The sequence below is a fragment of the Vigna unguiculata genome, chromosome 7 (genome assembly GCF_037176805.1).
Source record: "Vigna unguiculata cultivar grain cowpea cultivar isolate G323 ecotype 2 chromosome 7, ASM3717680v1, whole genome shotgun sequence".
In the NCBI taxonomy this organism is placed as follows: Eukaryota; Viridiplantae; Streptophyta; class Magnoliopsida; order Fabales; family Fabaceae; genus Vigna; species Vigna unguiculata.
The window spans coordinates 12,513,592-12,535,600 of record NC_140798.1 but is presented as its reverse complement, the minus strand read 5'-3'; the positions used below and the strand labels follow the sequence as shown (position 1 = coordinate 12,535,600).

Sequence of the window (22,009 nt, the reverse complement as noted above, 5' to 3'; positions counted from 1 at the left end):
AATTTTTATATCAAAGTTATAATGATGTGAATTTTAATATATTATATAAAAATATTTAATAAAAATGTGAATTTTAATATAAAAATTAAATTTGGTTTCAATTTGGAGAGAGACCAAATTGGTTAATGTTAACTTAAATTGAGACTAAATTGAACATAAATAACAAATATAGGGACCAAATTGAATATAGAACATTGACTTTGACACATGGCATGCTACTAGGTCGACACGTGGACATTTAAAAAAAATTTTAAAAAACATTTAAAAAAAATTCAAAAAAACCACGAAGTGACATGTGGCACGCTACTGGGTTAACACGTGTACATTTAAAAAAATTAAGAAAAATTAAAAATAAAAATAAAAATAAAAATAATTCTAAAAAACCACAAAATGACACGTGTCACTATTCATGGCCATTAATGATTTAAACGGTGTTAGCAAAAAAGGACCCAATTGAACAAAATTGACAAAAATTGGGACCTATTTGAACACAAAACCCAAATTAGGACTTATTTGAAAAAACTTGACGAAAATTGTGACCAAAAAGGTATTTTAACCTAATATTTATATCAGCATGTAAATATTTCATCTTTTACCTACTAAAAACGCAAATTGGTGATAAACTTAGAAACAACTTGCACAACCAATCAAGATTAATTTTAATCAATAAAACAAACACAGTTACAACTTTATATTACATTAATTCACCAGAATACTAAGAAAATATTGATTAAACCTGATTTCTTGAAACTCGATATCAAAGATCAAATCAGAAGAGGAAGACTAGATAAGTCAACATAGAATTTTTATATTGGTTCGTTTAAAATTGAGCAACATCTAGTTTGTCAAGGCAATCTTAGCCTGACACTCCACTATATCAAAAGTTTTGCAAAATCCACCAAGATTACACTTTTGAAAACATGAAACTACACCAAGACCTTTGAATCTGACAAGAATCTTAACAAAAAATAGCAATCATCCATGCTCAACCTCTCTATAGTGTGCTAAATAAACTCTTTGTCTCATTTGGTTTGTTTCTTCTGGTGTTAAGTCTCACTTCAAGTCGTTCAACCCTTTAAGCTTATCTAGCTTCAATTTCCATCATTTGAGGGTTTCAATGCCTTTCATTTTGCTTAATTGTGAGGATAAGAATTTGAACTTGTTTAACCACCCTCAATCTAGTTAGCTCCAGCTTTTGGCGCTTGGTGATTTTAGTAGTTCCTCATTTTTATTTGTTACACTAAAACGACAATTTAATTCAATACTTTCAAGTAACTTCTCTTCATTCACTCATTATATATTTTTAATTCAATAATTTTAAGTAACTTCTCTTCACTTCCATCAAGTTTATAAATATTCAGTGTTTGAATCATATATATATATATATATATATATATATTATAAACAAGTAAATTAGACACTTATCACTTTTATTTCGGGCATAAATTTTACAATGAAAGAAGTAATATTTCAAGACTCATGATGTCAAGAAAGATACCAAACCAGATGGTGTTTTGGGGGATCAAGACATGCTTCTAACACAACAACAATATCAAGCCTTAATGTCTATATTACTTTAGAACAACAACAAAAATACTAGTGGAACAACACATAATAATAAAATCACTTCTATCACTTCCAGCCAAACAACAAAATAAAATGTTTCCTATACTCAATTCTTGATACAACATGGATTTTTCATTCTGGAGCTACAATTCATGTTTTTTGCTCTTTTGATAATTTTCTTTCTTATAAACATTTGAGTCCTATAATGTGTTGTTTATTCCCTTTTTTATCTCCAAGTTAGTTTGCTCTCTTAATTTTGAAGTTCTCTTTTCTCATGATTCTTGTGTGATTCGTGATCAGAAACTCAAATAGGTGACTAGTACAATTGATAGTCGTAATACTTTGAGTTTTAATACATTGTGAATTGTGTTTATACTATTGTCGTCACTCAAAGTTGTAATACTTTGAGTCCTAATACATGGCATGCTAGGTTAGCACATTTATCTCTAAAGAAATATTAGTTATCTTCAAATTGAAACACGTTTACATATGTATTGTTGAAATTGATGCTTGGGAAATGTTTGTCATCTTCCTAACAAAAAAGGTTATCATTTCCTAATAGTATTTTTCATGCTTCTAAACCTTTTGAACTCATACATGTTGACATTTGGAACCTTGCTCTAATTCCTCTACACATTGTTATAAGTATTTTCCCATCATTGTAGATGATTATGTCCAAAGATGGAATCATGACGGACTGGGTTGAAGGTTAAGATATGTCGACCTAGGCCGAAGTTCAAGTCGGGTCGAGTCAGGCCGAAGGTCGAGCCGGTCAGGCTAGGCCAGGCTGAAGGTCGAGCAGGCTAGGCCAGGTCGAAGGTCGAGTCGGGTCAGGCCAAGCCAAGTCAAAGTTCAATCCAAGATGGGCCGAGCCAGCCTTGGTTAGGCCAAAGGTCAGATCGAGCCGAGCAGGATTGGGTCAAAGGTCAAATTGGGTCAACGTAAGGCCGAAGGTTAAATTGGGTCAACACGAGTGTAAGATTCCAAAAAAGTAATTAATGTTCAGGTTGTAGGCTTGCACAGAGAGATATTATTTAAATTAATAAATAATATCTCAAACAAAAATGAAGTGTATCATAGTTGGTTAAAGCTTTGTCGTGGGATTGGTGGTCAAGGGTTCGATTCTTAATGGGTGGTAACACCCTAGGCGGAAATTACTCGATAAAGCAATTTTTATATAAAATATGAAATTCAACAGTTCATATAAATCCCAAGCGCAGGAAAAATTTAAAATTTATACCGCGAAAATATAATTACTCCTCAAAGGCCTTACAATCCAATATTCAAAAACCATATAAAGGAAAATTACAAAATGGATTCACATCGTCAAACATAAACAGAAAGGGTAAGCTGAAATAAACAATCATACATAAAATTAAATAAAGAGAATAACACCGACCCAAAGTATCTTAGCCATTTTTCTTATTCATAGATTCCTTTGTACCTTTCCACCCCAATCTCATAACACAAAGAGCTTAAATAAAGAGAATAACACCGACCCAAAGTATCTTAGCCATTTTTCTTATTCATAGATTCCTTTGTACCTTTCCACCCCAATCTCATAACACAAAGAGCCCCTGCCCCTACATTATCGTTTGACACTGCCTAAGCGTTGTAAGGCGAAACTTTGCTTCAGACCGCCTGGCAGTATCCTCATGCCGCCAAGCTCAAGCGCTCCAAGGACCTCTCTATTTGTGGCTATCGCATGACAGGAACATCCCCGCCACTAGGTGCTCAAGCGCTCCAAGGACCTCTCTATTTGTGGCTATCGCATGACAGGAACATCCCCGCCACTAGGTGCCACACCAGTAAAGCGGATTTTTACTAGTTTAGGCACATTAAAATGGTTTCTAACACATCAAGCATCACAATTACACATCCAAAATACCACTTACACGTTATCACAACTCAACATATCTCAATTGCATCATCACAGTTCCTAACCATCAATCAAACTAAGCATTCATGCATTTAAAATTTCGAATTGTGCCACCACTTGAAATAACTAAGAATATATATATATATATATATATATATATATATATATATATATATATATATATATATATATATATATATATATATATATATATATATATATATATATATATATATATATATATATATCCAAAAGTATGAATTTAATTAACAACAATCCAACCATGCATGTAATTACCCCATCCACTTCAGTATCTAGGTTATTCCTTCTTCCTAATGCACCACACATAAAATCAACATTTATCAAACCACATGATTCCATATACATACCCAAGTGTACCTTAGTAGCTATTTGACATTTTTAAGAGATTATACATGCAATTCAAATACACTTCAAACAACAAGCTTCCAACTTCCTAAATCATGCAAAAGGTTTAGTGATGTTAACAACCCATGTTCTAATCCTTTCCATAACCCAAATCAGTCAAGTTTCATATTAATCTATATGTCTACTCATGGATCAAACATACCCATGAAGGCATATGTACATCATACTATCATGCTAATCTTTGAGCTAGTATGATCCATCACCTGACAGCACACATGTACCGCTAGGCGGTGCATTAGGTTTTTGAAATTTCCATAATTTCTCTCACCTACTTGGAACCCTAAACCTCCCAGAATGCAATTCAATCATTCAGTTGTACATGATTCACAATCAATCATACATTCAACATCTATATGCATTCAATTAATTCATAAAATCATCAAAAGGATTAAATCGACTTCTACACATCACAATTTGCATTCATTCCACAAACACATATTAAACCATCATGTACATATAACTCCTAATTCATCAAATTACCATCAAAAGCGAATATTATCAGTTGATTATGCAAGGAAACATACATATAAGAGTCCATGAACTATAGAACACCCAAACACATCACAAAAACACTAAAAACATGTAGGAACACACTGTTCCAGATCGTGCCGCCTGGCGGTTCCTCATTGCCACCAGTCAGTTCATCATAGAACCCAGAAAATTGAGTGAAAACAAGTTGAGTCACCTGGCACGCCTTTATAGTCACTAGGCGATTTCTGGGCAGATTAATTGAAAAGAAAACATGTAAGGACTACTCCCTTTACCTGGGTTACTTGCTCCAAATACAATCCTAGTGATTCTTCTTTGTCCCCAAGGCCTCAATCCTTGCCTCCAATCCAAGCCTCCCTTCCAACACTAAATTCCTCTCCCCAAGTCGCAATTTCACTATTCTCTCTTACTCCCCTTGTTGCCACACTCAATGATCCTCTACTTTCTCACTCAACCTCTTCCCTCTCTCAATTTTACCCCAAAAATTAAAGTTTAATGGCCATTAACTTGTATTTTTACTACACCACAACTGCCACCCTTATACCATTTTGGTTTCTTAGAGAATTTCTAAAGTTTCTAGGTTTTCCACCACTTAGCAAAAATAATAAAATGTAAAGAGTGTTTACTCATGCTAGCCAAGGTTCAAACTCACATCCTTCCAACCCCATAAGCATATGCACAACCAACAAGCCTATAAATGTTTCATGCCAAATCATGCACACATATAATGTCAAATCATGTTTCCGTATTCCAAACATATATGTAAGATAAAACACCATTAAAATATCTCACAAATGGCATACACAGAACTCGAACCTAAATCCTCTCAACACCACCCCATACGCTCAACGACTTGAGCTACCATTGCTCCTCGTCCATGACTTGCCAAGAAATTCTCTTAGAGGTACTTCCAACCCACAATTAATAGTAATTAATTACTTATTTAAATTTTTGGGGTCTTACATAATTAGAATGTTTATATTTTAAACGTTATTTTTAATTTGAAAATTAAATGGGATTAAGAGAGCAATACGGAGGAATCGATGGTGAATTGTACATTTGGGGGTTAAGTCTTAGCGTAAGGGATGCTAAGCTTGTTCTCATTATTTTGTGGTTAATTGAATAAAAATATTTTGAAGGAGGGAACATGGCATTTGTAAGGGAAACTATGTTTTTCTATAAAATGATTACTGTTGGAATTATAAGATGTGTTTGATGTTCACAATATTAATTCGGGGACACATACTTTTAATCTATGGATGAATGTATGGCAGATTGAGGATATGACGTTGTGATGTGATTGCTCAGGGTTAGAGGCATATTGGAGTTATTTTGTTGTTTATGATAAATTTTAGGAAGTATTGATACAAGAAAAAAAATTGGAATGTTATGCTTCGATGGAAATTTGTTGTGTTCATAGAAAATTTGGGTTTGGGCAGAATTTTCCATCTCTAAGGTTTTCATGCTAGTTTGATAAATTTTACTTTTTGGTTGAGCAAAATTTTTTTATTTCTATGTTGATATGGTGAGAAATTATTGCTTTTAGAATATCATTATATGAAAGGGAAATTTACTTGATATTATGATTTTGGGCCTTTGGAGTAGTGTTTAATTAGATAGGAGAAAAATGTGTTATAAATGTTGGGATGGAAGAATTGCCATGAATAGAAATCATTATATTGGATTCTATTTTTTTACTTAAATAATTAGTTTGGATGAAGTAATTCAATTATAAGAAATGAATAGAATTCAATTATAAGAAATGAATAGAACAAGTAATTCAATTACTAAGTATTTCAATTTCTTGAAATTGTTAAATTTCCTCCTTCAAGCATAAAGTTAATGCTTTAGATCTAATATTTCTACTCAATTTTGATGTTATATTGTCAAATATGTTATTTATTTGATATATTACATTCTTATACCTTTTCTTTAAAATTACTCTTTTAAGAAATTATATAAAAGGAAATGTAGTCTTAGAAACATTATAGTATGTGTTTGGATATTTGTGCTGTGTTAATACTATAATCGTTAACAATAAAAAATTGGATCCCATCAATGGCGGATTTTCACCAAAATTTTTGGGGAAGCCAAAATAGTATACTTAAAATTTATATATTTAATATTACTATCACTAATTCAATAAAACTGAATACATAATCTAGTATATCTATAACTATAAAAGATATTACACATATCTAAAGGAATGTCTATCGTTTTTTCATATTCTTGAACTTATGATAATTGAATCATAATTAAATTTTTCAGTTATTTTTTTCGATGTAAATAACCATATTATCTGTAAAATATTCATCTTCCATGTTATTAACATGCATTTGATTCAAAAAGTCTTCACAACTTTCAATTTCATTGTTATGCGATATGCAACCATATTATCCTATTTTCATCTTCATTGGCAGTTTCTCTTTTATCAATTTTAAAACATAAATTTAATATTTTGTTTTTCATATTTAAAAAATAATTTTAAGACTAAACAATAATTTACCATAATCTAATCAAAAGTTGAGAGACACAATTTGATAGCTTCTTTTTGTCTCCATTGAAGCTTGCATGAAGAATGGAGGCTCCATTGATGGTGTTAGGCGTGGGAACATGAAGGAAAGGAGCTTAAGGTGTTTGATTTGGTGTAGGTGAAAGGATTCTTAAGAGAGGTGAGGCTAACTCCTAAGGAAGAAGACTAAAGTAAACTAGAGAAGAGTTTACTCTAAGGTGAGCTAAAAAGAGATTTGTGCACAAATTTGGGCAACACTTCATTACTCTATTTCAAGCTGAAAAATACATGTCCTAAGCCTTCTATTTATAGGCTAAAATGAGACCAAGGAGTCTCCAAAAAGTGGAGCGACAAAGGAGTCTAGAGAGTTGAATTTTGGAGCCAAAAAGGAGCATGTGGGTGGTGGAGCCATGGGAAGCTAACTCTCATCCTTGGAGAGCAAGTTTGATAAGCTTCTAGGCTTCTCTAAAGTAGATGCACTACTCTCCATCCATTTAGCCAATTCCCCTTTTTGGTCTAAAATTACTTTTAAAACCCAATTTCCTCTAAGACCCAATACATGGCCCAAAGAAAACCCTATTCTATTGGGCCCAAAATACAAAGCCCAAAAGTTAAATTCTAATATAATATTTAAACAATTTTGCCCAAAAGATAAGAGTTTGGGCTCTCTCAGTAGTTGAGGACCACTCTTCTTGTTTGCATTTGGCCAAGGCTGGGGCGTTTGTCATCATCCCCTCCTTCTTGCAAAGGATTTGTTCTCATATCTACATGTTTCTTCATGACAACAGCCTTTATTATTGGTCTTCTTGTGTCTTCCTTCTCCAGGATCAAAGACCATCCAACAACAAACACCAAACAACAAAATGAATGTTATACTGATAAACATCCAAAGAATGTGGCTCCTAATGTTCATACACCCTATATCAAATGAATAATAAAGGTATTTGGTTTTAGGAGATTTTTATTTTGCTTCTTATTTTCTATTTGTTGATTCCATATAATTTGAAAATATTTCCTTTTTCAACACAAGGTTTATTTAGGTCTTGCTTTTGTCCTTAAGAGGAAGAAGTAAGCCTGACCTTATTTTCACACAAGTTTTTGCCTGTTAGAATGATGACTTTTTTGCTACGGCACTCAAAAGTCTTGTGTTTTCTGTAAGACCGCGAAATTTCATTAATTAAATAAATAAATAATTAATTAATAAATACGAGTAATGAGAGCCTTTATGACAATTAATGTTAATTGTTATGATATGGTATAGTACTAGCTCAAATGGTTAAAAGTACTTGGTTATATTCAGAGGACTTGGGTTCGAGTTCTATTTATGTCATTTGTGTGTTATTTAATTAATTATTATTTTAATAATAATGTGCGTGATCATGATGAGTGATAAAATAATCCTCAAATTATAAGAATTATCACGAAACATGAATTGGTTGAATGATTATGCATTGACTTTACAATTGCATGGTTGTGAGTTAGAACCTTGGCTCGAATTTGGATTTTTAGGGTGTTCTAGGTTATTGTAATTGGAGAGGATGAATCTATACATGATGATGTAGTGGTGAAGTACTATAAATGGTTGAATTGAATTAATTGGAATAAAATTTGGTATGGATCAATTTTAGGGTTTGGAATTTGGGGATTTGGAGTTTAGGAATGCTTGATGCGCAAATTACATTGAGAACTCGTAGGTACACTTTTAAATTGATATTAAATAGTGTTGGGTGTGTTCTTTAGATCTACTTTGTTCACTCCAATAGTATGAGAAATCAAATTAATGCATAGGAAATGAATGTGTTGTCATACTATATAGAATTCAGACTATACCACATCACTTCTTTTACTTTACTAGATCTTATGGAGCCTGTTGATGCAGAATAAAATCGAGTCTGATCATAGAAAAGATTCTCTTCAAGTAAAACCAGCCTACCCTATCTATAACAGCCTTGCTTGGTGGTTGGAAAAATATACACATTTAATTGTAAATTATAATGTGGCAGATAAGATAAAGTCATATATATGCGCCAAATAATAGTTCAAGTCACACACTCCTATAATCCATTTTTTTTTAGAAACTTCAACTATTTATGTATGTAACAAAAATTCAATTTTTGTTGCCTGCTGAATTGTGGAAACCAATAGAGGAATGCATTCAATGATTTCTTTGGAGAAATTGCAGGTGTAACAGAATCTAGGATTTTCCTAGAAACTGATACACCGCCTAACGGGGTGTAATTTGCCACCAGGCGATAGGTGTTGACCAGCAACTGGTGGTTGACTTGGCAAGGGGTAGGTTGGAGTGTTGTGTGAAAGTGCCTTGAGGAATGAATTTGGAAAGTAAGGTGAACTATACAATGGGATTAATGTGGTAATAGGAAGAGATTTTATAACTTATGGGACTAAGGGTGGGAAGCCATGGAAAAGGTCAAAGTGGTATAAGAGTTAGAGTAGTCATTTCGAAAATTTTTCCTTAGAATTTGTTGCTCTACCTTTATGCAAAGTTGAACCAAGTCATTTAAGTCTTGGTAGGGCAACAATTCTACTCTATCTCTTATCTCAAGACTTAAGCCACTAAGAAACCTTGTAATGGTGGTATCCTCAGACTCCTTAATCCCAGCCCTCATCATATATAGCTCCATCTTTTGTCTATGTTCTTCCACTTTCATTTTATTTTGATGGAGTCTTTGGAACTTATCCATTAGCTCTCTATGATAGTAGGAGGGAATATGTCTTATCCTAAGGGCTCTTTCAAGGTCATTCCAATATTTGACCTTGGGACTTTGATTGATTCTCCTATCTCTTTCAAGGGCAGTCCACCAATACACAGCATTGTCTTAGAAGCTAAGGGTAGCTAAGGGTACTTTCCTCTCCTCATTTATTTGATGGCAAGCAAAGAGTTGTTCAACCTTCATTTCCCAATCAAGATAAGCTTCAACATCATCTTTCCCATAAAAGTGAGGGAGGTTTATTCTAATGGCTCTTGGTTCCCTAGGCTCTCTTATTTCTCTTCTTATAGGAGGAGGAGGAGGTTGATAGAAGTTGTCAAATAGTGTACTATCTTCTTCTTCATAGTGTGTGACTAGTGTTGGAGTATGGGAGTACATGTGTTGACTCCTATTACTCATCCTCTCATGCAACCTTTCCATATTTCTTATTCCCCCCCTCTCTTCATCTAAAAGTTGATGAAACATATCTCTTTCTTGTTTTTCCCTTTCCCTTGCAATTGTTTCATCTTCCTTCCAACGTAGTAATGCTCTCAAATCAAAGGCAATTTGTTTCAAACTTATTTCTTCTTCATTTGAAGCACCATACATTGAGAAGGAGGTTGAGACATTTTTTTTAGATTTTAGAAGACTTTGGTCTTTTAAAGAAAATTTCAAAGAAGAAGTAAATAACAAAAGCTTTTAGTTCTCCTCCAGGAAAGAGAGGCGAATCACTTGGATTGCTTACATTATCAAGTCTTTCCTAGCCAAGGGAACTTGAAACTTTTGTACAAAACTTCTTAAATGAAATTAATTCAAAGACTAAGTTGACACACACTAAACTATCAAACAAGAAAATTAAAAACAAGAAATATTAGAAGTTATATGCGGCCTAAGTTTTGGTAGAAGTAGAAGGCACTTGGAACCTTCAAACTTCAGCACTAAAAGTGTTTCACTAAGACTACCCCAAGACACCTAACTAGGCCATGAACACAAGAATGAGAGCATTATAATTTTACAACTCAATTTGAATACAATCAAAGTGCACAAAATGTAAAAGGCCTTCTTGGCTTTGTCTTCTTGGCTTGGTCCTCACAAGTGTTTCACTCTTGCACCTCCTCTTGATCTCACCAAAGAGGATTCTCTTTCGGGACTAGGTACTCCACCTCCTAGGATGCTACCTTAGGAAAGTTAGATCACCTCTAAAAAGAAGTATGCACCAAGTATATAAACCAAACCAAAAGAGGTCAAGAAATAAAGCAAAAAAAGCAAAAAATTATAATTGTTAAACCAAAAGTGAATAATGCCATGACAAACTCAAAGGATTACCAAAGAAATCACAAACTAGAAATAAGGTAAAGAAACAAGATAAGCACTCAAATGAATTACCTAATGAATGGCACTAGAATGGATGAAAAACATCCAAAATAAGCTAGAAAAATGCACTGAAATTTGATTTTTTCACTCACTGCCAGTCCAAAAACGTGAATTCAAGCCTCTACTTTAGCTATTTATTATTTTTTTCATTTCTCAATATTTTTCAATGATATTTTTTTCTCTGTTTCGTCTAGGTCTTAGCTAAAAGAGGAAAAAAATCATATTTGTTTTTGCACCAGCCAATTTTTTATGATAAATCAAATACAGAGAATGTGCAGTCAGACAGAAACAGGAACAACAGTAAAATGCAACAAAATAATGCTCTCAAACTCAAGTGATGGTAGTGATTCTAGTGTACTTCTTTTGCCATTTTCATTTGATCTTTTCTTTTGATTCTTTTTGGCACTTGCTTGTATTCTTTTTGTGCTCTTTTTCTTTCTTTTTATAGCTCTTACAGCAGCTAGTTTCCACCACAAATCTGAATCACCACCACACTATGCTTGATCATTTGCATTTTAATGGAAACAAAAAGCACAAAGGAGAAGAAAACTTAAAGGAATCAAAAGAAGATCATGAAACACAATGAAACACAACGAAAATTGACTCTAAGCCATTGCTAAGATCTAAATAGCAATATGAACTCAAAAACATAAATGAAAAAGCACCCGAGCACAATTATTTGAAAGGAAATTTAGTGTGGTTTATGGTGATGTTAAGCAAGCACAAGGAAAATTCCCACTGGACATTAAGATAACTAAGGTTATCTAGATGTGAAGGTTCATTTCCAAGGCTCCAAGAGGGAAGAGAGTGCTCATTTTTAAGGATTAAAAACTACACTCAAATTTGAAACAGAATTCAACAGCACATCACCAACAAATTCAAAGCAAATTAAATGCTAAACAAGGAATTAATGAGATATATGGACTAAACATGTCTCTAGACAAAATATATGGATCTTAAAATCAAAATAAACTAAAAAAACAAGAGAATAAACTGAAAAAAAACAACAATTACTCAATTAAAATGAAAAGTAAATAGTCGAAACCAAATAGAACACCTAAAGCACACAAGGATGGTTCAAGATGAAGCAAATGAAGATGAACTAAAGTGAAAAGACATGAATACTCAAAATAAAACGAACAAAAACAGCAAGACAAGTAGAAGAAGAGATGAACAACATGAAACTGAAAGAAAAATGGAGAAGAAGCACTTAACTCACTAAAACCGAGACCAACCAAGGCTCATGATACCACATGATGGCTTCTTCTTGTCTCCATTGAAGCTTGCATGAAGAATGGAGGCCCCATTGATGGTGTTGGATGCGGAAGCATGAATGAAAGGATCTTAAGTTGTTTGGTTTGGTGTAGGTGAAAGGATTCTTAAGAGAGGTGAGACCAACTCCTAAGGAAGAAGACTAGAGTAAACTAAAGAAGAGTTTACTCTAAGGTGAGCTCAAAAGAGATTTGTGCAAAAATTTGGGCAGCACTTCATTACTCAATTTCAAGCTGAAAAATACATGTCCTAAGCATTCTATTTATATGCTAAAATGAGACCAAGGAGTCTCCAAAAAATGGAGCAAAAAAGGAGACTAGAAAGTTGAATTTTGGAGCCAAAAAGGAGCATGTGGGAGGTTGACATGCCACCTAAGCAAGTCACACTTGTCTTGCCATGAGAAGCTAACTCTCATCCTTAGAGAGCAAATTTGATAAGCTTCTAGGCTTCTCTAGAGTAGATGTACTACTCTCCACCCATTTAGCCCAATTCCCCTTTTTGGTCCAAAATTACTTCTAAAACCCAATTTCCTTTAAGGCCCAATACATGGCCCAAAGAAAACCCTATTCTACTAGGCCCAAAATACAAAGCCCAAAAGTTAAATTCTAATCTAATATTTAAACAATGTTGGCCCAAAAGATAAGAGCTTGGGCCCTCTCAACAGTTGATGACCACTCTTCTTGTCTACATTTGGTCAAGGTTGTGGCGTTTGTCATCATAATTACTATTAAAAACTATGATAATCAAGTTATAATTAAAAATTAGCTATGAAAAATCACATAATACATTACTTCTTCTTCTATATTAATAAAAAATGAATATATAAAAATGTCATGAGATAAAAATAAGGACAAAAATGATTAGGATTGTCAAAGGGGGCTTGGCCTACCAACCCGACACCATAAGAGTCAGGATAAGGTTTCCAACCCGCGAACCCGTTGCAACCTAGCCCGTTTGTGCTAGCGACTCAACGGGTTGCAGGGCAGGTTACAGCGGGTCAACCCGCAACCCATTACCATTATTATGTGTTGCGTGGTTGGTTTAACACTCTCATTCATTTTTTTCTTTCTCTATGCTATGCTCTGAGGCGTCAAACAGAAACATTCTTCGTTGTCTTCTTCCTTTCTCAAGCATCTCATCTTCTTTTCCTCAACTACCACAACCCTTGTTCAATGAAGCCCAGAGTCCACGTCCATCTTTTTCTTCTGCTTACTCTTCGTTATCTCCGCGAGTGGAGTTTTGCGAATTAGGGTTTGAGTTCGATTGGGGGTTGACCTGATTTCGTTTCTCTTCTTCTCTATACGATAAAAGTTTGGTTTGAGTTTGATTGGGGGTTTTCGATTGGTGTTTCATTTGATTTTGTTTCTCGATTTATGGTTTGAGTTTGATTAGGGGTTTTTGATCGGGGTTTGATCTTGATTTCGTTTCTCCTCGTTCTCTCCACGATTGGAGTTTCTCGTGTTAGGGTTTAGTTTGATTGGGTTTTTTTATCTATGATTGGGGATTTTCGATTGGGATTTTTTTATCTATGATTTTGGATTTTTTATTGGGGTTTTTTTATTTTTGATTGGAGCTTTCGATATATTTTTTATTGGACTTTCTCGATCTGGTAGTGGTGATTTTGAGGGTTGGGGTTTTTGTAGAATGAATTTTTTGCATATTGTGTTTTTCTTTTTTGCATATTGGTGGTTTGTTGCAAATCTGGATGTGATGATTTGTTAGGTTGGAGTTGTTTATGGAGAAGGGTTCGCAATGTAGAGATGGAGACGACAGATCTCTTGCACTAGTGATGGAGGAAACGAAGGCAGATGATGATGAAGAACACAATGAAAAGGATGAAGAAATGGCGGATCAGCCCGCCAACCCGTATGACCCACCCTGTGATGGGACGAGTTCACTTTTGCTACCCATTTTCTAATGTCGGGCTAACCCGACCTGATCCGAATTTGACAGGCTAAAAGCGGGTCGAGTTAAAATGAGATGGGTGGGCCGGTTTTGACATTCCTAGAAAGATGAATTTTTGTCTAACTTTTTTTTAGTAAAAAAATAAATAAATAAGTGTGAGAGATGAGTACAGCATATGAGAAACTCAAAAGACAATGGAATAGAAAATAAAAAATATCTTAATAATTTTGGTTTTTTTATATATTTCATTTAATGCTTTATTATATATTAACATTAAATATTGTACTTTATAAAACAATACATAATTTAATTTTCAATATATTATTACTTAATTTAAAAAGATATATAAAATTTTTAAAAAATTTAAATTATAATATTTAATATATATATATATATATATAATGTAAAAAAATAAAATATTTGAGGGAATGTGATGGTTAATCCTAACGATGTTGTCAGACTTGTGGTTGGAATATTTGTGTCGTCTGTGGGTGTGACAACTTCCCTTGTCCTCGACTAAAGGACTTGTTTCAGTACACCCAATAGTCTCATATCGCTTAGGAGTCGAGGTCATCTGTAATTTAAATACTCCTACCTCGCTTCACCCTCCGATATGCCTTTTAAGGACAAAATTGTGAAAAAACTCTTCCAAAGCGGACAATACCTCGAGAATGTGATGGTTGATTGTGACGATGTTATCATATTTGCGTTCAGAACATAAGTTAATGTTAACTACAAAAATGAGTATTATTTCTTTTTTTTGAAACATAGTAGATTAAGTTATTTTAACTACATATTGGCTTAACTATTGTCCAATTTTTTTCCCACTAAATTAATCGATTTAAGACAACATAAATTAATATAAAGATATGTTCTAAAGGCAGTTTAATTTAATTATACAAACTCAACAAAAATTAAATATAAGAAGTATTATAAAATTAAATAGCAAGAGAAAAGGGAAATAAGAATGTCATTAAGTAATGAAGCATGGGTTCTGTAACAAAAAGAAGTAATGAAGGATGAGTTAGGTTTATATTTTTCAAAGAAAAAATCATTTTGATGCAATATTACTAGTGGACCTAAGAAGAAAAATTCCTATGATTTTTACTTCTGCATTTCCACAATTTCTTCGCGTAACCCAACTTCTGAAATGACCATTTTATCCGTTTGAAAGTAATCTTTAGATCATATGTTTCGAAAAGTAGTTAGAACAAACATTTCAAAATTTTGGAATAATTATTTTAGAATGAGATTTTTGAAATATGTTTCGGGTATAGGGACTGAGCGTTTATCTGAACACTGACTTGTGTTTTTTCTTTTTCTCGTCATGCTCGGTTCTTTTGTTTCTTCTGCTTGGTTATCCAGAAAATTAGGGTACCTATCAATTAGGCTCTGATGCTTAAGTAAGTTCAAGTCTGTTCGGGATTAATAATTAATGTTGTAATAAATGCGAAGTAAAAGTTCTTACCAACTTACCTTGGGATCCTATTTATAGTTTTTTATATGGGCTCGTGATTAAGGTTTTCTTAATTGAGGCCCAATTGCATTTTAAACTTGATTACTGATCTGTTTTACTTTAACTATAGATGTCTAATTCTCTTGTTCCACTGCCCAATTGGCGCAACCGTGCGTGCGCAACCTAATCGGTTGTGGCTTTGCGCCCTAACAGCCGGATGAGAATGGCAAGTCATGGTTGGTATTGCCAAGAGCCACATGAAGAAGGGTCTGAATGTGATTTCCAGTTAGCTGTTGACAAAAACAAATGTGGTATAAGGTCACCCGACCGTTGCGAGCATCCTTCGACCGCTTTTCCTTGGGTCGTTTGGTTGTTGAACTCTTATTAGGACTTCGGATAAACTGCTACATCAACTACCTACGACTTCGATCCCAATCGTAGGATCGATTAGCCGGTGGCCTTTAGCCACTTTTCCTTGGGTCATTCGGTTATGGAGGGTGATCAGGTCCTACGGTACAAAATCTAATCTACAAAATAGATGAAATGTATTTTGAAACAAGTTTTTTAGAAATAGGATTTCTGGATCACATATAATATCTTTTGGAACAAATGTTTTGGAGCATTATTGTTGTATGAAATGTGTTTTGGAACAAATGTTTTGGAGCATTCTAGAAACAACTCTCATGAATATGTTTTCTTTTATTTCCTATATTTTTTCTCTTGTTCTTTTGTAACTTTCTCTCTCTTCTTCTTCCTTTGTCTATGTAGCAATGGTGATATAATATAAGTGACAATGACGGGATATAGTACAATGGTAAATGATGTTTTAATATTTTTCAATTATTATGAAGGTGTAGTTAGTAGTACAGTAAATATTTGCTAAAATCCACATTTTGATCTTGAGAGTTTAAAGCATGGGCTTAATTGGGATGCAGACTTATGAAGATTTAAAAGTCATATTACAATATAGAATATTAGGTGTCATATAATTACAATATAGAATATTACAAGTGTTAAGCATTTGTAAGGATTATAAAAATATGAGAGATATAAGATATATCATAATCATAAAAGATATGCTATAGGAGAAACTTATTATTTTATTTTATTCATATATTTGTTTTTCAATATATATATCTATATACATATATATATATATATATATATATATATATATTTATATACATATATATATATATATACATATATATATCACAGAAGGGTTAAATATGTTTTTGGTAAGAGGCTAAAAACATATTTAACCCATAACAAAATGTAACCAAATATAAAGTCAAATGACTTTATGTGATTTTTGTAAAAATAAAGTTATAAAATTATTGATCAGAAATTTGTTTTCTTTTTAAATATAGATATATAAGAGATGCGAATTTAAATAAGTGTGGCCTTAAACAAATATTTACTATAATAAAAATTCAAGAAAAAATAACAAATCACTATTTCTTCTTTTATTTCGCATTGGCCCATTAACGATTTTCCGAAAAATAACTATCATTAAATAAAATAATAACAACTAAAAATAAAATCTAAGCTAAAATAATAAATAACAACATAAATTTAACATAATCAAATCTAAATCACCATAATAGGGTCACGAAATTAAATAACAAGGAGATGAATTAAAGTACCAATATTTACATACATTTTCTATATCAAAGTAGTGTTTTTTTAGACTAAAATATTCCCTTGGTCCATGTTTTTGTTTAAAAATCTTAATTAGATCTATAGATTTTTTTTAGTCTATTAGATTTATATTTTTTAAAATATGTAACAATTAGATCCATTCTGTTAGTATGGTGGTAACGATGTTAAAGATGTGTCATGTGTCAGTTCCTCATTTTTTTGAATTTTTATTTTATTTTTCTTTAAATATTTTAAATTTTTGAATTTTTTTTTTAAATTATTCATATCATATGTTACTTCAATATTATACCACATGTCAAGTTACTAAAATGACATGTATCAAATCACTCTCTATATATTTAAACCTAGTTGTCATGCACTTTAAAAAGATATGATCGTAAGTGAGACTAAAAACTATCTATGAATTTAATTAAGATATTTGAATGAAAACGTCTATAAAGAAAGTATTTTAACCTTTTTTATACTACTGAAGAAAAAGAAAGACGAAGATAAAAAGTATTTCTTAGTTTATGTTCTTGCCCTGATCCTATAACGGGGTTTAAGATTGGTGGCGTTGTTGAACCTTAGCCATGGAGTCTCTCCCTGGAATTCACCACTATCACATCTCACTCTCTCACTCACCACAACGGAGTCTTAAGTTCTTGCATGCTTCTTCATTTTCAACACCCATCAGAGCTTCATCTTCAGCCTCACCCAAACAAAACGCATTTCAGAAACCCCAAACCCCCTTAACTCAACTTCTGAAAACCCTAAAACCTCTTCTCTCTCCTCTCGTCAAACCCACCTGCATTGCCATAGCCGCCACCGCATTCTCCTTCATGCGCCTCCACCCTACCCCCGTTGCATCGGCGCTTCCACATGCCCCTTCGCCACCCTCCTCTGCCTCGGAAATTCATCCGGACGATACTGCCCCGTTGAAAATTCTTCCCCACTATACGGCAGCGTCGGAAACTCTCCCCGACGACACTGCCGCGTCGGAAATTCTCCCCGAGGACACTGCCGTGTCGGAAACTCTCCCCGACGACACTGCCGCGTCGGATATTCTTCTCGACGACACGGCACCGTCGGAAACTCTCCCCGACGAGAGCGCGGCCCAAGAGCAATCGAGCGACGACGTCGTTGAGCTTGAGTCCTTCCTACGGACAAAAATCAGAGCCAGCGAAATCGACGAAGCGCTCCTCGTCCTGGACCGTCTAATTGAACTAGAACCGGAGGAGCTGGAGTATCCGTTCGTGAAGGCGCACCTGCAACTCCTCAACGGTGAGCCCGAACTCGCCTCGAAGGGGTTTGAGGAATTGCTTCAGAGGGATCCATTCCACTTGGAGACGTATCGATGCCTGTTAATGCTAATTTCGGAGACGAGTGCGCCAACCGTGGAGCTTCTGAAGAAAATCGAAGAGGTCGTGAAGGTTTGCGCGGAACAAGAAAGGGATTCCGATGTGAGAGACTTTAAGTTGTTGATTGCACAGATAAAGGTTATCGATGGGGATTTATATGATGCGTTGAAGGTGTACGAGGAGCTTGAGAAAGAAGAACCCAAGGATTTTAGACCTTACTTGGGTCAGGGTATTGTGTATACTATGCTGAAAAAGGATGATGAAGCTGAGAAGCAGTTTGAGAAGTTTGGCACGCTTGCTCCCGAGAATCATCCCTATAAGCATTATTTTGAGGCCAATTCTAGGATTTTGGAGACGGGACTACTAGACGCAAAGAGCTAACGGTAATTTTCTTTCATCTAGAAAATTAAGGAATAGAATCCTTTCAATGATCCGTTTATCTTGATGAATGGAATTAGTTTAGGTGGTTAGTGGTTTGTTAAACACTGATTATTATACATATTGGTAGTGTGGTTTAAGAACTGGGTTATTTGTGCTCGGGAATAGAACTGGCTTGTGCCTTAGTCTATTTCCACTTTCGGGATCATGGTTTAATAGTTTTTCCTCCTTGTGATGTGATGTGCCTTTTGAGAGGTGTAGGAGCCTGGATTCCTTATATAAACCACAACACTGATATAGATACTCGTAATAATGTAATATTCTATGCTGGGACTCTTCTGGGATGGAGGAGGGTAGGTTTTGAAAATAGTTTTTCCATTGAAATTAAATTTGTTAATCAGTGTACATTTGCAATCTGGTGGAGAATGACACTTGAAAGTAAGAAACTGAAATCTCATTGTACGTGACTAGAGCTTACAATGAAAATTAAATTTAATGCACAATACTATATTTGGTGTTGTTGACATTTTATTAGATTTCCATTTAGCACGGTGCTATGATCTTTTTGAATCCAATTATGCTAATTCTTGTTTTGTATTTTTATGGTGGGTTATCTTTCTCAACTTTGTGTTTCTTGATGCTGTGTAAATAAGTGTACCAGTCTGCTGGGTGAATTTTGCTTACGTAGCTCGAATAGATTCGACTTGTGTCATGTTGTTATTTTAAATGTTATTACAAACAGTATGTTACTGGAAAATCATTTAATGGTGTTGCTTGCAAAATGAATAGTGGAGTGTCTAGTCTGTTTAAATCATTTATCTGCCACTAGAAACTGTTTCTTGGTCAGTGACATAGTAACATGGTATTTGGTAATTTCTAAATGAAAAAGTGGAAGAACTGAATTAACATATGACAATTACCTGGAATCAGGGTTTTCAAATTAGTATATAATCATATGCTTACATTGCTGATAATTTGTAAATGAGAGTGTGTAAAACTGGTTTGTTTTGAATGCTGGTTTTAATTTATGACAAGACTGGTTGTTGGTAACCACCTCAATCTCTTAAGTCTTTTCCTAATCTTCCTGCAACCACATATGACATTTATAAAATATTTGGATAATGGATTTTCTCACCTGCTGGCCTTTTCCTTTCACTACCTCTCTTGAGTGTTCAAGAGTCATCATCCTCGTAATTATAATTCTTTTATCCTGAAGGGAGATGCTTTGTCCTCTGTGATCAGAAAGAAAATAAATACATAAGAAAAAGTGTGGATGAAAGTAGAATAAAGTGGAAATAGTATTGATGATCAATTATTGAGTATAGATAATTGATTATGGAATTTCACATATAATAACACTGATAATCAATTATTAGTGAACTGAATACATGATTACATGTCAATCTTCACTAATATCAGAGAGGCAACACATCTTACTTTTATATTTGTTAACCAACTTATCTCCAGACTAATTACACTTATTTCTTGGTTATTCCTTCGCTACCCAATGAAACATTAATTTCACAAAAAAGAAAAAAAGAGAAGAAAAGAATTTGAGGTGTTGTCTCTTCATTTCTTGGGTATAACATTTCTTTTTCTTGGATGGGCCATTTGGGATGTGGAGGTTTTGGGGGTTCCTACTTCCTGTACCCCGGACTTTTTGAAATACCCATTTTACGCTTTTAGTTAATAATATGAATCGAACTTTTTTCTTATTTTGTTCTTCCCTTTCTTTGTTCATCCTCACATCGTCTCCCCTCCTGCATTATGCTTCTGTATCGTTTCCCCTTCCATCTTTATCACCATCTTTCCACTACTTGAGCTTTGAAGGTTTCGAAGCTTAACCGTTCAGAGAGGGAGCTACAAGGTGCTTGACCATTCATACCACAGGTATGCTGTTTTTATTTTTTTTTTCGTTTTGTTGTGTTATGACTTAGGCAATGGTGGTCGGAGGTTTATTTAGGATTTTGTTAATTTTTTGAGAATGAAGAATCCGAGATGTAGTATTGCTTACAGATCATACATGCCTGAAGTCTCCGTATCCAGGAAATGACTTCCGGATAGAATAGGGGTGTTCTGGAAAGGGAAATCTATAATTAATTATCGGATTAGGTGATCCGCATTAAAGAATTTTATTCCCGGAATGAGGAATTGAGAATATGTTTTCGGATGCAAAAGTAGTTTTTGCGAATCCGGAAAGTGTAAACTTATTTTGGAACCTTTTATTTTTCTGTTCCGGAACCACCAAGATTGTTTGTAGGATCTGGTATGATCTTATGGAATGAGTAATCTGGAGTTGGTTTTCTTAATGGCTTCGGTTGAGCAATCTGGAATGCTCCTTCTCCACCGCATTTACCTTGATAAAAGGTGGTCAAATGAAGGAGATGCAACGAAGGAAGTGAAGAGAAGCACTTCTAACGAAGGAGTTGCGATTCCTCTCAATCAACACGCTTTACCTTATCCTAACAAAGGTCGTCCAGCAACACAAAAACAGCAGAGGTGCAGGGGTTTACTGTTGCTTGCTCAATGTGAGTAGAGGATGCACGATCTATGATGTCCAAACACGGACATGATATGGACAAAAATATGAAGATGTGGCAAAATTAAATTAATATAGGTCACAGACATGATAATATATATATTATAATAAAAAAATAAGAAAAACATTTAAAATATCATCATGTTTAAGTTTCATATTTGTGAATTTTTATTAAAACTACATTTTTTAATTTTGGTTCATAAAAAATAAACTAGCAGTACTAAGAATTTCATTTTCATTGTTATCCAATAGAAAGTCATTCCAGGAATATCACAGTTTATAGTTTTCTCTTTCTTGTATGTTGAGGAGTTTTTAGAGAAAAGACAAAGATTATTATGGATAAATATGAAATTCTTCACTCTTTTAGGTGTCATTCTACAAATACTAAATTTTTTGCCTTTTTAGATGTCATTTTATTTATTTTAAAAAATGTGTAAAAGAGTAGGTGTTTCGATTCTTTATTTAAACTTTAATTTTCTAGTTAA

General features: G+C 33.8%; 1 protein-coding gene across 1 annotated transcript; it reads left to right on the top strand.

Annotated features, from left to right (window-relative positions):
* The first annotated feature begins 17,747 nt into the window (after positions 1-17,747).
* On the top strand, positions 17,748-21,807 carry LOC114189514 (uncharacterized). The gene is made up of 2 exons (XM_028078098.2): positions 17,748-18,990; positions 20,816-21,807. Exon 1 carries the CDS (start codon positions 17,840-17,842, stop codon positions 18,986-18,988), a length of 1,149 nt encoding a protein of 382 aa, XP_027933899.2. The 5' UTR covers positions 17,748-17,839; the 3' UTR covers positions 18,989-18,990; positions 20,816-21,807.
* Positions 21,808-22,009: the final 202 nt, after the last annotated feature.

Excerpts from the sequence above, each read along its gene's own strand:
- LOC114189514 (XM_028078098.2), top strand. The coding sequence starts at position 17,840 with ATGGAGTCTCTCCCTGGAATTCACCACTATCACATCTCACTCTCTCAC.